This window comes from Lytechinus variegatus, chromosome 3, assembly GCF_018143015.1.
Source record: "Lytechinus variegatus isolate NC3 chromosome 3, Lvar_3.0, whole genome shotgun sequence".
NCBI lineage: Eukaryota > Metazoa > Echinodermata > Echinoidea > Temnopleuroida > Toxopneustidae > Lytechinus > Lytechinus variegatus.
Window position 1 is genome coordinate 30,184,824 of NC_054742.1, and position 15,824 is coordinate 30,200,647.

Here is a 15,824-nt window from a genome sequence, read left to right on the forward strand (position 1 = left end):
CCCCCCTCATACCATGGAGCTATTATGCTCATACTTTAGTTCCACCTCCCCATGCACATACGCCCTTGCCGAGAGCTTCGTCAACATAATTAACCTCGCTGTGATTTTTTTTTATTCTTCCCCTTACTTTTTTTCTTTAAAAATGTGATTTTAGAGAGGGAGGAAGGGGTAGAGTGCTTCATGCACTTTTCACCAACGCCGCCACGCGGATGAAAAACAATTTTCAGGCCTTCTGATAAGTTAAAAGTTTTATCGAGAGGTGTTTCGTTTTATCACGTGCACTGTACTTTGCTAGCCTCATAATTGAGACACAATACAGAAATACAGAAAGAGACATAAATTCAAATACCATTGCTTGATAGAAAAACAGATATATTATATTCACTTAATCATGCCACAACGATAATAAAAACAACACTAAAATCTATGTGTATATATAAATGGAGGAGGTGGCTATGTGGTACGTCAGATCAGATTAGGTAGATAAAAATTGATTGAAAAAGACTAACCGCGTATAAGTGGATGCGGCAACCTACAGTACAGTCTGCGGAGGTCATCGAGCTGAAAGTCGTTAAAAAATCACTTTAAAATGGCAGTGAATTCACAAGTTCGAAGTATCTTCAGATCAGGGTTATTTGCCAATAAAGTTGCCATCGTTACTGGAGGTGGAACGGGTTTAGGGCGTGCAATTACCCAAGAACTTCTCTACTTAGGTGAGCCAGTTTATTTTCATCACTCGCCTCGGTCCCATATGTTGAAGATAATGAAAGCTTAGTTACCGGTACGGTACTCGGTACTGCGATAAACTAGCGTTAACTTTAACAAGTTGATTAGGACTCCATGATGATATTTTGAATATTTTGACACGTACTTCTTCATCATGAGCCTTGAATCGTCTGCCATATATGTATAAGAGACACTTTTAAAGAATGATTGATGGATTTCCCTAGGACTAGGCTAGGTAAACCTTACCAGAAATATTCTAAAAGTTTGGGAAAATATTCCACTGATTCGTTTTGTGGAATATTTTCCCAAACTCTTAGAAAATGTCTGGTATTTTTTGAGGTATTGGTGAGTGATGCAGTAGAGGTGCCGGTCCAAAAATTGGGATGGTCCCAGAAAACACGGATATCCTCATTTAAAACCAAGACAAATCATGTCTTGATAAATTGAGATTGTCCTTATTGTGCTTGGGGTCAGCTTTTTCTTCTCTTTCCCCTGTGGGATATGGATGGCAATTATGGGGATTGAGAGTGCTAAAAATAGATTCAGTGACCTCAATTCCCCCTAGTTCACTGTCTTCCAATAATCTTTTTATGACACCTGATATGTTTACATTGACTAGCACACCCATTTGATGTCGGTACTTGACAAGTGAATGAACTTTCCTACTCCTAGATTTCTTGTTTGGATAAATATTTGAAAACTGAGACAGTCCCTGTATATTGGGACGATCCCAATTTGCTGAACGGCACCTCTACTAATGTGCCTAGTTACACTAATGCGTATGAAGGTTTCCAAAATTGGTTAATGAAAAGGCGAAAAATTGAAGGTTTCTTACCCGACCAATCTAGTGTAGATCCCTCGATTCGTTTGTCAACAAAGCAAATACAATAGGTCTGACCCTTGAACCGCTTCGTTATGAAGTACCTTCGATTAGCGATGTTACAAAATGCTGTTTTGAAGAACAATTTATAGATACAAATTATTATTTATCAAGTAAAATTTTATATGTGATTATACAAGGCTCCACATTAACTTTTTTTGGTGGTGGCCCGTTCGGGCCACCAAAACCTTCAAATAATTTTTTTTGGTGGCCCATTAGTAAAGTTTGGTGGCCCGAAAAATATAAAGAAAAACATTAATTAAAAATGAATAAAACAAACTGAAATATTCTGCAGTCACTACCACGTACCACTATTCTTTGTACACCTTGTATGTAAATCGTGCTTGCTGTTATTTTACTTTGCTTATTTTGTGGTAATATATAAATTGTTCTATCATTGTGAATATGAAATGATTGAAAGAGAATAAAAGAATTGTATTGTTCCCAGGTTGTGTGGACTTTTAATCTCCATATAGACACACACTCATAATGGTAAAGTAAATAAATAGTGCATATAGCAAACTCAGATTGATTTACAAAACAATGATTTTTCCTTTCTTCCTTTTTGATCGTAAAACCTAGATTATGCAGGCCCCAAATCCAGTTTATTTTCCAGCATATTATACATGTAGCAGGAGAAAATCACAGAAAATATGCTGCAGAATTAGAACAATGTATAAAAGGGGGAAATAAACAAAAATAATTTTTAGAATAGTATATTGAAAAAAGAAACAAAAATTGTAAAAATGAATAAGTAAAATAAGACAAATAAAAAAATGAAGTAAGAAAAAACAAAGTTAAAATTGAGAAAAAAACAAAAGGAAATGTAAGAAAAATGAATAAGACAAAATTATCAGAAAAAATTGGGAAAATTATTATTATTATTCAGTAGAAACATGTTCTTTAATCAGGCATATTCAATGGGAAGGGGTATAAATGGTTTAATCACTGTAAAAAAAATGACAGAAAAATATAAGAAAACAGCAAAAGTTATCTGGAAAAAAACAGTGAGAAAATTCCTTCCCTATATTTGACAAAATGGTGGAAAAAATTCACATTTCACATCAATAAAATGTCTTCCCAAAGTATTTACTTCCTTAAGAGTGGTTTAAGAAGTCATTTATAAACAAGAAAGAAGCTGTCTATTCAAGACAGCTTCGAAAATAAACCAAATATCAACATACATACAAATGCACATGTGGGACTGTGATGTACTCACCTATGTGTTTTAATGCATTTGGAAATCGGTCTTTTTGAGTCAAAATAGAGGTCATAATTCCTCCTTTTAATGCTTGCGAATTATCAGGTTTCAGTAATATGGACTGTAGAAGGGCATTTCATTGGTGTAAAATGTGACTTTGACGTAGATTTTCAAAGTTCTGGGGAAGATTTCTGAGCAGTAACATTTCGCATCGCAGCTCCCTGAGTCTGAATAGTCTGCTAGCGCACAGCCAGCTGCAGTGGTTTCACGCATGCAAAGCTCAGCCAGACAGCCGGCACGGCCGGCAGAATAATAGTTACTGTATGCTAGCGGTAGGCCTACATACTGTCATGACTATGCAATCTTTGTGTGTGTGTATTTGTGTGTAGATTAACAAAAAAGGCGCATGACGAATAGACTTGCAATTTGAACTGTAGAAAGTTGATAAATGCATGCAAAATCGGGAGAAAAATTGCGCTACTTTGAAAATTATTGGTTGCCCGATTCGGGCCACCAAAACTTAACATTTTTTCAATAATGGTTGCCCGAGATGAATTTTTGGTGGCCCCGGGCCACCGGGCCACCGCTAATGTCGAGCCTTGGATTATAGGTAATTATTATAATATTAATAATTATTCATAAACACACCTTATATTAAATCAGTTAGTCTCTCAACATTAGGGGAGGGCGGGAGAGAGGGGGGGGGGGCTAAATGTTCAGTTGACCATTATTCCATCAACCTACTTCTCCCACTTAAGTCCTATCTCACCCCCTATTCTCCTGACTCCCATGAACACATTGCTGAGATTCACATGATAATAAAAAGTTGAAATGCTGCCCCAAAAGTGCAATATGTGTTCACTCATGCATTAAAGTTTAATTTCATAATTTAAGAAATTTGCTTAAACAACCAAAACTGGTCCTGGTTGATAAATAATTTATCACAACGCCCATACCTGTGCAAGTTCTTAAGGATTTGCCTCTCAAAAACTGACATGAATTGGAAGGCTAATTCCAGCCTAGCTTAATTTTCATACCCTTTGTTTCAGTGGACAGTGCTTGCTCAAGCATGAATAGTTTTCCAACTTTTTGGTGTCATTTGATAGTTGACTTATTGGCTTCCATATATGTAAGTGGTTTTCCCCAAAGTGATATATTTTTTTGGCAGCTATTTCAAAAGTGTATAGTTTTTTTGGGGACGCACTGTATATATCAAATCGCATATTGCAGGTGAGAGTGCCAGAGGTCAGTTAACCACTTTAGATGTATTTTCTGGCCAAGCCCTCATTGGTATGTTGATCAGGTTTTTCAGCTACTGCATGATGCGCTTGAGCCTCCGTCCCCCCCCCCATACTAGTCAAGGCAGTATGATCACTGTTGACAAGATCTCCTTCATCCAAGTTTTGAAATATATCAAAATTATCACAAAATAGCTAGGTTCAAGAAAATGCACACGTTCTGAGTCTTGTGCAGTTATTTGTGCATTTAGTTAATTTTCACATTTTATAATTGTTCAATAAAGTAAATAATTACAAATATAAACTTCTATAATAATTTGTCAAATGAACAAAGGCTCGTACTGCTTGTTTCGTTCAAGGCACTTAGAATTTTGTTTTTTTATTTGTCGTCGTTTTAAATGATTTCCAAAAAGTGTTATCAACAGCAAAAATAATCTAAAAGTACATTTTCGAAGGTATTTCATCATATTGGTGCCCACATTTTATCAAACAATCATAGGAATTGCACATACAAGGAATTTAGACTCTGTTTTAAAACTACCGATGAAGTGAATTAAGGCTGTGAATCTTATTAGCGCCGCCATTGAGCTTCCTTTTATTTCCTTAGAAGAAACACGGAAACCACTTTCCAGGCTGAGGTAAGCGACTTTGCTCCTCTGTAATGAAGCGATGTTTGACGACTTCTAAGATATCAACACCCAAATACGGTCGGGTGTGCAAGGTCAGTATAGCTAAGTGTGAGCGAATTGCAATAAACAATAACTAATTTCACTCAATAAAACTTAAGTTCATGACTAAATTTTAATTTGATAATAAATGAATAAAATCACTAGGCATAAACCACCTGCATAAACATTTCAGTAATGTTTTGGTCAATTTGTTTTTCTTACATATACATGTAGGTTGCAAAGTGATTATTGCATCAAGGAAAGTGGAAAGATTACAGACTGCTGCAGATGCCCTGAATAAATCATTACCCAGGGATTCAACAGCAGCTATCCATGCAATTAAATGCAACATTAGACAAGAAGATGAGGTGAGATAATGATAAGGAAAAGCAAAAGAGAAGTCCTCTTTGCTAATCAAATAAGCCCCGGTTTTAAGTTTGATGATGATTAATTTGACACATTATTTCTGGTTCTTCCTTCATATGGTGTCTTTTGAAGCATATAAAGGGATTAGTGGCTAGAAGAGTTTTAGTTGAAAAGTTTTAGCTTGGAGTTTTGAGTTTGAGGTAAGTTCAGTAAGTTTCCGGGGTTACGAAGCTCAGAAGTTAAGTTACTGTCATGTAACCGTGGTTGATTTGAGGCCTAAGTAGGGCCAGTGCTTTTTTCAGCTGTGTAAACATTTTTACTGCCATGATTTAGATGTTTGACATTTTAAATTAACTTTCAACACAATGTAATTTTAGTCAGAAATCATGATTTCATGTTTGGTTCTTGCAGCGTGGGCAGGCAAGATGAATAGCGGCAGTAACGGTAGCTTCATGATGTACATAATGATTGTGTTGTAGATGCAAATTATTTTTGGTTATATTTGATATGATTTTAAATGGGTTCTGTAGCAAAAACTGTGGATTACAAAATTAAGATATCTAACCAGTTTGGTGAGAAGTTTTTTCTGACAGAGAGAGGTCATTCTTTGTATTTCAATGAACCTAAGATGTGCATAATGTCAAAATGTATGTTAAAATGTTATTTCTATGAAATTCATATGCTCATGATCATTAATATTCATTAGGTGGGCTGATGATGTCACATCTCCGCTTGTTCTTTTGTATTTTATTAAATGAAATTAGGTTAATTCACAATTTTTCCTCCACGAACTAGAAAAATTGGGTTGACAACTGATTTAGTGCATTAGGTATTTATTGCTGCAATTTATTTCATTATAAGGGAGATATATTATTCACACAAGTATGAAATAATGAAAAATAAATCTGATTTTATGTAATAACATAAAAAAACGGAAAGTGGAGATGTGACATCATCAGCCCACCTAATGAATATTCATGACGACTGGCGGATCATCCCTTTAAGAGTTATTTTGATAGTTTTAAATGAGAGCTACATTTATTGATTTTATATTGTTAAGAAATGTCTATTTTGATTGTACTAACTGTCCATTTTATGTTGGCTGCCTGATTTTAAGACTTATTTGGCCTTCTTTTGGCTCCCCCACAATAATGTACATTTCTGTATATTATGTTTGATTTACTTGGTTCATTTTCCTTTTCATTTGTGTATTTTATCCTATTTTGTACATACAGTATTTGTAATGTTTTTTTTTTATTATTTCGAAAATAAATGATTTGATTTGGATATGTTCTTTGTTGTCATTCTGTTATTTTAGGTGAAATCTCTTATGACGACTACAATTGAGAAGTATGGGAAGATTGACTTTCTAGTCAACAATGGAGGTGGTCAGTATCCTTGTCCCCTCTCTGAGATATCAAGCAAAGGATGGAATGCAGTGATTGACACAAACCTAACTGGAACATTCCTGTGCTGTAGAGAAGGTGAACACATTTTTAAAAGTAATTTTCTAGTTACAAAATCATGTAGGAGTTAGTCTCTGAGGAAAGATTGATTTAAAGGTCTGATTGCTTGGTTGTAGAAGAGCCAACATTGTGTGAGTGGGATTAACATGGGAGACTGATTTTGACTGGTACTTTTCATCAGAGGTTTGTTGGGTCAAGTCCCAATCTCATCATATCTTTCAGCAAGAATTTCATCCAAAATCTCATATACTCTCATCATATCTTTCAGCGAGACATTCATCCAAAATCTAATTTACTCAATTAAAGTGAAATAATTTCATCAAACCGTGATCTCTCACTTTATCATCAGCAGGTAACACTGCTTAATATGTTTTTCATTTATGGTGTGTCCAGTGGTTTTTAAGTATCATTTATATGCCAGTGCAAAGAACTGAATATACATTTTCTGTAACGTAGTTAAACCTGCATAATCAATCTTCTATAAGTTCATTATTTGTCTAAGTTGAAGTAATATTTCAGACCAGATTATGCAAACCTGTCACCAAATATCTCTTTAATTAAATTTCTACAAAGTCAAACAGAATTCTGTTGTCTAAATAGATTGACTAAGGCAAAGTAATCCATACTCTGATAATCTCTTAGCCCAATTGGATTTTCAAACATTATAAGCTGATTTTTTTTTGTCTTCCAGCTTTTCAAGCCTGGATGGGAGAACATGGAGGAGCCATAGTCAATATTATTGTTGATCTGTGGAAAGGCTTTCCATACATGGGGTAAGGCATTGACCTAATTATTTTTATATTGGTACAAGAACAAATGTACTACTAGTAGTACAAGTAGTAGCTCATCTAGTAGCAGTAAAGTCCAGTAAACGTAATGTAGTAGTAGTAGTAGTAGTAGTAGTAGTAGTAGTAGTAGTAGAAGTAGAAGAAGTAGTAGTTGTAGTAGTAGTAGTAGTACTACTACTACTACTACTACTACTACTACTACTACTACTACTACTACTACTACTACTACTGGTAGTAATAATAATAATAATAATAATAGTAATAAACATTAATATTTATAGCGCAGCTTTTATATGGATATTTTCAGCTGCGCTTGTCCAGAGTGCTTTTTACTTACGTCTACACAGCATATTTTCTTAACTAAAGAGATATGTTTTTCATTTTGATTTAAAGAGAGTCAAGGATGGAGAGCTTCTTATATCAATTGGCAGGCTATTCCATAGTTTCGGGGCAGCAAGTGCAAATGCACGATCACCAAGTGTGACTTTTGTTTTGTGAAATGGGATCTGAAACAATAATTCATCTGTGGAACTTCGCAGGCTTCGACTGTGTGATTCGGTTTTAAGTTTGAGTAGTAGTAAGTAGGAGGAACAATATTTTACAGTAAATAATCGCTCAGTAAATGAATACAGTACAGGATAGACAGGACCTTTGTTACTTGAAATTGTCATTCAAAAACCTGTTTAGCGGTTAAAGTTTGAGTTTACTTGCATGTATTTGATTATTTACTAAGTTATAGTCCCCTCTGTTCCAATGCATCTTTAGGCATACTAGTGCAGCAAGGGCAGGCATAGAGAATTTGACAAAAACAGCTGCTGTTGAATGGGCACCTCATGGAATCAGGATCAACTCAGTAGCTCCAGTAAGAAGACTTTATATTCCAATTATTTAGAATATAACTGTGTTGTTGGTCAGAAGTGAATCACGTGATAAATTATAGATTTGTCCATCAGACACTATGTGATAATCTGCTCTTTGTTAATCTCTGAAGGTGGCTGATCCCGAAAGTGTATTGACTGTGTTGTATCTGTGGGAAAAGTGTGTTACACAATAGGCATAAAAAAAAGCATGCATGACTTATGAGCATGATTAAAGCTAACACATGCACGTATTAAAACCGAAAAGTGATGCACATTCACCAGTATGGCTGGAACATCTTTTGATAGATTTGCCTGAATAAAGTCATTTGTCTCTTTTTTTCTGTGAGTGTTAGAAATGGCTAACATGACTAACAAAACTATGACTGAATTGTATTTGATCTGCAATGACCTTTTGGCTCTTAAAACTGATCATTCTTCCCATACCCCTTCCTATTCTGTTGTGTGTGAAGACAAGTACCATGAGACTTGTAATAGAAACATGTAGCATTTACAAACCTTGCAATGACTGGATAATGGGGGGGGGTAGAAGTTTGCAGGATCATTCTACAATCTCTGTGCAGCCTCTGAAAGATCGTTATACAATATCTATATGTGCATGGTTGTCCCCTTCAAAAAATTGCATGATGCCCGTGAAAAACATGAGTAGGGGAAGGCGGGGTAAGTTGAGCATAGGGGCAAGTTGAGCCACCACCCCCAGGACAATAATGAATGAGTCAGACTTTGTGGTGGTGTCATGTATTGATGACCCATTACATAACCCTTTACCCAACCATATTGTTTTCGACTTTGACAAAAAAAAGTACTTTTTTAGACGGAAAAATACAAATTTCAGCCAAAAAAGTAAAAAAAGGGTGTAAAATAGAGGAGTGCTTTTTACCCACACATGTCTTTAAATATAATAAAGAAATAAGAACAATATTGTTAGTCCAGGTATGGATCTTCATTCTTGTCATAGTCTTATAAATGATGGATGCATAAGAAATGTGTGGATGTGAAAATATCGCATTAAGTTCAGACTGGGGTACTTTGAGCCAGCCAACATGGGGCAAGTTGAGCCATGGTAATTCTTATAGTAATAAGAATGAAAAATTAAAAAAAAACCTTGAAAAGCCATTGTTATGCAGGCAGAAAGGTGTAAATTCACATGACAGTTCTTTTAATTTTAGAGGATGTTAGTATTTATAGAGAATTAGCAAGTGAAAATACTTGAAATAAAAAATTGACATGCTGCATCTTCCTGCATACATTTTGTACATAGTTTTTGTGGCTCAACTTACCCAAGAAGGTGGCACAACTTACCCCACATATGGGGCAAGTTGAGCCATTTGACATCGTTTTTTTTCAAAGGTCACAATGAATTTCAGTGTGGGGGTAGAAAGTTATATATAGATGAAAAATATTTCCCAAGAATCAAATTTAAAGGCAAGGTACTCATTCCTACAATATTATTAGTCATATTGATTCTAACATGCAAAATGCAAAAAGTGTCACAACTTACCCCGCCTTCCCCTACATATTGTATCTTAAAGAGTTTCAATTCAATATTTATATCATATTGGATGTCACAGAATGGAATACCAGAAATATTCCAAGAGTTTGAGCAAATATTCGACGAATAGTAGATAGGTGGAAGAATGTCCATAACGAGTGGAATATTCTGGTATTCCATGAAATAAAGCCATCCAATATAATTATTATCTATCCACCTCCTCCCCTCAAAGAAAGGGATATTTGTTTGAACAAGACATGTCATTTCCATTATGGCACATCGTCACTTCATACAAGTAATTTGGTTGTTTACAAGACTTACATGTAGTTCATTATGACGTCATTGCGTTTCATTGTACTCTATGCTGCACATCAGATTGCTTTTATTGTGGTAAGCATTGTATATTTCAGGCATTCGCACTAGACTGTTGAGTACCGGTACTGTCTCTTATTCAACAGCAAGTTTTGTACAGGAGCCTATGGGATATTTGTTGGATTTTGGTCGTTTTAGGGATAAGCTCTAATATTGAACGGGCAATTGATGCAGACCAAAAATTTTTAATGTATCGCTAAACACTCTACATAGATGATACAGGGAATGATTTTACTTCTCAAATTTGATTAGCATTTGTGATTACTAGAGAAAAGCTTTCAACTATGCTCTGAACAGTTCAATGTCAAAACTTGCTACACAAATGAAATTTTGTGTACCAATCACAAAATTATGTGGAGTAAATTGTGATGCAATACCAGGAAAATTATTCCCTGTGATAATGTGTGATATCTCACTATATCTGAACTCCAAGCTTCAAACATGTGATCGTCAGTGTAAACCCTACTCGTAGCATGAATTTGAACAGGTTGCCAATGAATTACTTATGCTTTTGTACAACATTTTGTGAAACATGCACCTTTTGACCTCTGTCATTCTATTTTTATCTGTCGCATAGGCACTAATGGCATAATTAAATGTGAAATTCACTGATTTTGCCTATTTTTGTCTCACCTGCAATGCATAGCAGAGGGAGAATATAGGCGCTGCTTTTCCGATGGCAGCAACTGCGGCGTCGTCAACATTGAAATCTAAACCAAGGTTTATTTTTTTAAATGTCATCATAACTTAGAAAGTATATGGACCTAGTTCACTTGGACATAAAGGTAATCAAGTATTATTGAACATCCTCTCCTAGTTTCAGATTACATGATTAAGGTCAAAGTTCATTTAGGGTCAATGAACTTATACCATGTTGGGGGAATCAAAATCTTAACCAAGGTTAATTTTTTGAAATGTCATAACTTATAATGTATTTAGACCTAGTTCGTGAAACTTAGACATAAGGGCAATGGTGTATCACTGAAGATCCTGTTTGAGTTTCAGGCCCGGGGGGGCCACTTCCATTCACGAGTGGATACCATGCGCGACCATGGGGTCTTGAAAAGCACCCTAAACACGTAATTTCCATATTCTGAAAATGCACCCCTTAACAAGTATTGGCGTGTGAAACCCTACCCTTAACAAGTACTGGAAACAAAACGATACTCTTGGCAAATATTCCCTGAAATGAACCCCTAAACAAGTACAGCAATGTTTCACTGTTACGGGTCCTTTGGTTGTCGGCTTTAACTTATTTAATTTAGTACGACCCCACCTTCTACACCTCGCGCAAATAGGACTCTAAACACAGGACTCTAAACACGTAGTGTTGGGGCAAAAAGGACATCCTTTATAAAACATTTTAATTTTGTTTTATCATCCCCGCAAATTCAACCCTAAACACGTAATTTTACTAGCGAAATAGATACCCTTTTTTCATTATTTTTGTGTTTTTGACACCCTTTTCACGTTACGTACGTAACGTGCCCTATCGTGAAAAGGACATCCTTTTTACGTGTTTTTTTGGTCGCGCATGGTATCCACTCGTCAATGTAAGTGGCCCCCCGGGGTTTCAGGTCACGTGACCAAGGTCAAAGGTCACTTAGGGTAAAAAAACTTTGGCCATGTTGGGGGTATTTGTGGAATATTCATCCTAACTTTAAAGTATATGGATCTAGTTCATTAAACTTGGACATAAAAGCAATCATGTATGCTTAAATATCTTGTCCAAGTTTCAGGTCATGTGACCAAGATCAAAAGTCAATTAAGGTCAATGAACTTTGATCATGTTAAGGGTATTTATTGAATTAGCATATTCAAGTATGAATGATTGTTTTGCACACGTCTTAGGTCACATGATCATGGTCAAAGGTCATTTTGGGTCAATGGATATAGTATTTTATCATATGAATGTTTTCTTTTGTGAATAATTATTCAGTAGCTGTTTTCAAAGTCAGCACTACTGCTATATCGAATCGCGTAATGCAGATGATACTGCCAGAAGTGTTCCACTTGTTGTATAGAATCATGCACTTGCTAGCAATAAAATTAAATTTTTCCTTGTGTGTTGCAGGGTACAGTGTTTGGGAAAGAAGCTGCAGAGCATTATGGGACAGAAGAGATCTTCAAGCTAGCCATCCCTAACATTCCTGCTAAGAGATTGGGAACACCAGAAGAGGTGCGTTATTACATACTTTTCACTTCACTTTATATGATCATTGTTCCATGCCCTGGCCCATCCAGCATCATTACCCAATTAATGACAGAATTATGTAATTCCCATAGACTTTGTCCAGGGATCACCTTGTACCAATAGACAATAGGTTCACCTACACAAGTGATGGAGTGAAACAATACAATGCTTTTGAAATCTTGATTTAAAAAAAAAATTGTCAGACAACATGGCTGTACTAAAAGATGGCAATAAAACAGTTCAATTCAAGGGGACATGATATTCAGTGGTGATATGCTTTTGAAAATTTAGATAGTTGAAAGGCCTTTGAATTGGCAAGAGGTGTTAATTACTGTGCAGCAATTATCATTTATGAACTGTAGTATTTTTAGCGTCAGAACTCCCTATTTTAATCATTAATCGTAGATTATTTATTCTGCATAACTAAACCTTTCCCCATAGGACAAGCAATATTTGGTTCAGAGAAATGAAATAATATTTTTTCTGACTTTTTTTAAATGGAAGTGTAGCTAGTGAAAAAAAAATGTCAATCATGGATGCCTTGGAATAAAACAAATTCTAAATCAGTGATGCCTTTGAAACTTTTTCTTTGTCTTTACCAGATATCAGCAGCCGTTGCATTCCTTCTATCTCCAGCTGCTGCCTACATCACTGGAGAATCAATCAAAGTAGATGGTGCGTCTAGTTTATACATGCCACCCGGGGGATACACAGTCAAAGGTCAGTTTATTAGAACATTAAAAGGGAATTGAAATTCAGGTGTATTTTTTAAAATCTTATTTTGAAATTATCACACATTCTTGTGATATGTCTAGTATATTCCTTCCCCTATTTGTGAAGAAAGTTGTGTATTGTTATTATGTTGCACAGATTCCGAGTGGTATACTAAGATATATGTTACATCATAGTTGTTAACCTGCCTTTAATTGACGTCATCTAGGAAAGCCAATTTGAGCCCCATGATCCATAGATTCCTGATTTTTGGTTTAATTGTATTCATAACTCTCTGACATTCATCTGGCCAGTTTATTTGATGAACCAAATTGTTCTTTCCTGTAGCTTCTACAGTATTGATGGAATATAAAGAAATATATAATAAACTCAATAAGATTTTTCACTTTTGTAGATAAGTCAAGCATTGGATTAGTGTATCATAAGATTTTGCTGTGTGAAGCAGCATGCACCTTCACATGTCTGTATATGGCAGACCTCACAACCATCATGTCGGTGTAAACAGTCCTTGAGAAAGGCACACATCTCCGCAATCATCCAACATTTTGCAAGATTCCACCAGTTTGGTTCATCTTGGTTATAATATAGCAAGAAATTTTAATCATCTGAACATGCTTGAAATGGCACATGCTAAACAAAAAACCCTTGTTCTATGCCACAGTATTAGTTTATGTGCACCATCTTATGATTATAATGATTTCCTGCCATGAGCGACTAGCACTAAGCGTAAGATTACTGTAATCAGAGATCCATTGATCAAATTAGCTTGAGTTTTATTTTTGATTATTTTTGTTTTGCACTTGCTCTTGAAAAGGGCAAGTCAACAAAATTTTAAGCATGTCATTGATTAGCCCTATTGATAAATTTTGTGGTTCAAATCATCTCTTCATCAAGGATAGAGTCCTGTGTTTAACAGGAATAGGTGAAAGAGTTGTGAGAGTTGGTTATGAGATCATTATCATAGCTGGTCTTCACCTGCCTTTATTTTCCTCTTTAGACCACAATAACATGCCAGCCTACAAGTGGGAGACTGATAATGGGGATGAAGGTGGGAATAACCCTGGTGGCTTGTCATCAAAATTATAGCAAGGACAACCATGAAGGAAAATAAGAAGAACATCTTGAGAATGAAGATGAAGGTGAGAATCAATCAGTGAAACGATGCCTTAGCTTGATGAACCTAATGGAGAAAGATACGGTATTCATGGAAATATATATCAATCATTCTTAAATTTCTCTGGCCATATTAACCATCTTGGAAATGAAGATATATCTTTATGTAAAAAATGAGAAATAGAAATGTGATGAGTCACAATCAAGCTGCTATGGAAAGTGGAAGTTTTCACTATTATCAAGTCTGTGTTCGTCATGTTTATCCTTTATCATAATTATGCGAAGGGCAGATGATATCTATGCAATATAAATGAAGTGTGCCAACATCTAATTCCCTGATGATAAGGCAATGCGTGATCTATAGGCTTGTCCAGATTCTTTTGCTGAAATAAGCTATTGGATATGGAGGTGACCTTGAAAACTACTTGAAATGGAGTATAGAAAGATGTTTGATACTAGTTTTATTCTGCATAATTAATGAGTTTTTATGAGATGTTGAAAGCCATGAACGAGATTTCCTTGGTAGAATCTTTGGAAAAACTTGAAATCTTGTGTTATTGGATTGAGTTGACTGATGCTTTCATAACTATTAATCATGATACAACTCTGACCAAATCAATTTAAATTACTGATGCTATTATCAGTAGATGTGTCTGTCATTGTAATGACTAATGAGGATGAAAATCTCATGACTGAAATAGGCATCATGTATAATGTGAAGCTACATGGAATCGTATAAAAAAGGGAGATACTGAAATATTTTATCGTATGTTTAGAACAGTATTCTATTAGAGCTCCAGAGGCAGTATCATGATGAATGCACAAGATGTTATTTTCATTTTATAATTTTTGAAGATGGACTGTGTTTTCTTGGCACTGCTAATGTATCTTTCATCATGTTTTATGTGCTCTAAAATGTGCAGGGTAATTTGAATGTGAAAGAGGTAGGAGGAGAATTTACCACTTAAGACAGTATACCTCCAATTGTTAACATCATCATTTGAATGGGCCACTTGTAAGGACTTACGAATTAATAATCTAAACATGTTTGTTAAGTATTCTCTTCACTCTTTGCAATAATTTCCAGAAAATATATGTTGAGGGAGAAAAAGTGAATGAGACTGGAAAGTTATGTGTATTATTATAAACAAGACTTGTTCCATATCCAATGCATCCAGGCGCTGCATACAACTTCAAGATCACATGTGAATATCTTTGAAGAAATAGATTGCTTTATTATTGATATCCTCTTATCATCTCGGTCTATGCAGCAACAAATGTTTTCAATCACTATTGTTTTTAAAAGTTGGGTAAAATTATTAATGGACATTCATTGTATGAGAGTGAACATTTGTTCTCAGGATTTTGAAGAAACATAGCCATCTCAACAAGACTTTGTTTTCTTTACTGATATAGATAGGGGAAGGCGGGGTAAGTTGAGCATAGGGGCAAGTTGAGCCACCAGCCCCAGGCCAATAATGAATGAGTCAGACATTGTGGTGGTGTCATGTATTGATGACCCATAGCATAACCCCTAACCCCACCACATTGTTTCCAACTTTGAAATTAAAAGTAGTTTTTTAGAGGGAAAAATATGAATTTCAGTCAAAAAAGTAAAAAAGAGTGTGAAATAGATAAGTGCTTTATAAACACACACCTCTTTAAATATAATAAAGACATGATAACAACATTATTAGTCCAGGTATGGAT

General features: G+C 35.3%; 1 protein-coding gene across 1 annotated transcript; it reads left to right on the forward strand.

The window, feature by feature from the left end:
- Positions 1-502: 502 nt before the first annotated feature.
- LOC121410739 (peroxisomal trans-2-enoyl-CoA reductase-like) lies at positions 503-15,019 on the forward strand. The gene is made up of 8 exons (XM_041603013.1): positions 503-713; positions 4,948-5,081; positions 6,398-6,563; positions 7,237-7,318; positions 8,099-8,195; positions 12,150-12,254; positions 12,872-12,989; positions 13,999-15,019. The coding sequence occupies exons 1-8, from the start codon at positions 590-592 to the stop codon at positions 14,085-14,087; spliced, it is 915 nt and encodes a 304-aa protein (XP_041458947.1). The 5' UTR covers positions 503-589; the 3' UTR covers positions 14,088-15,019.
- Positions 15,020-15,824: the final 805 nt, after the last annotated feature.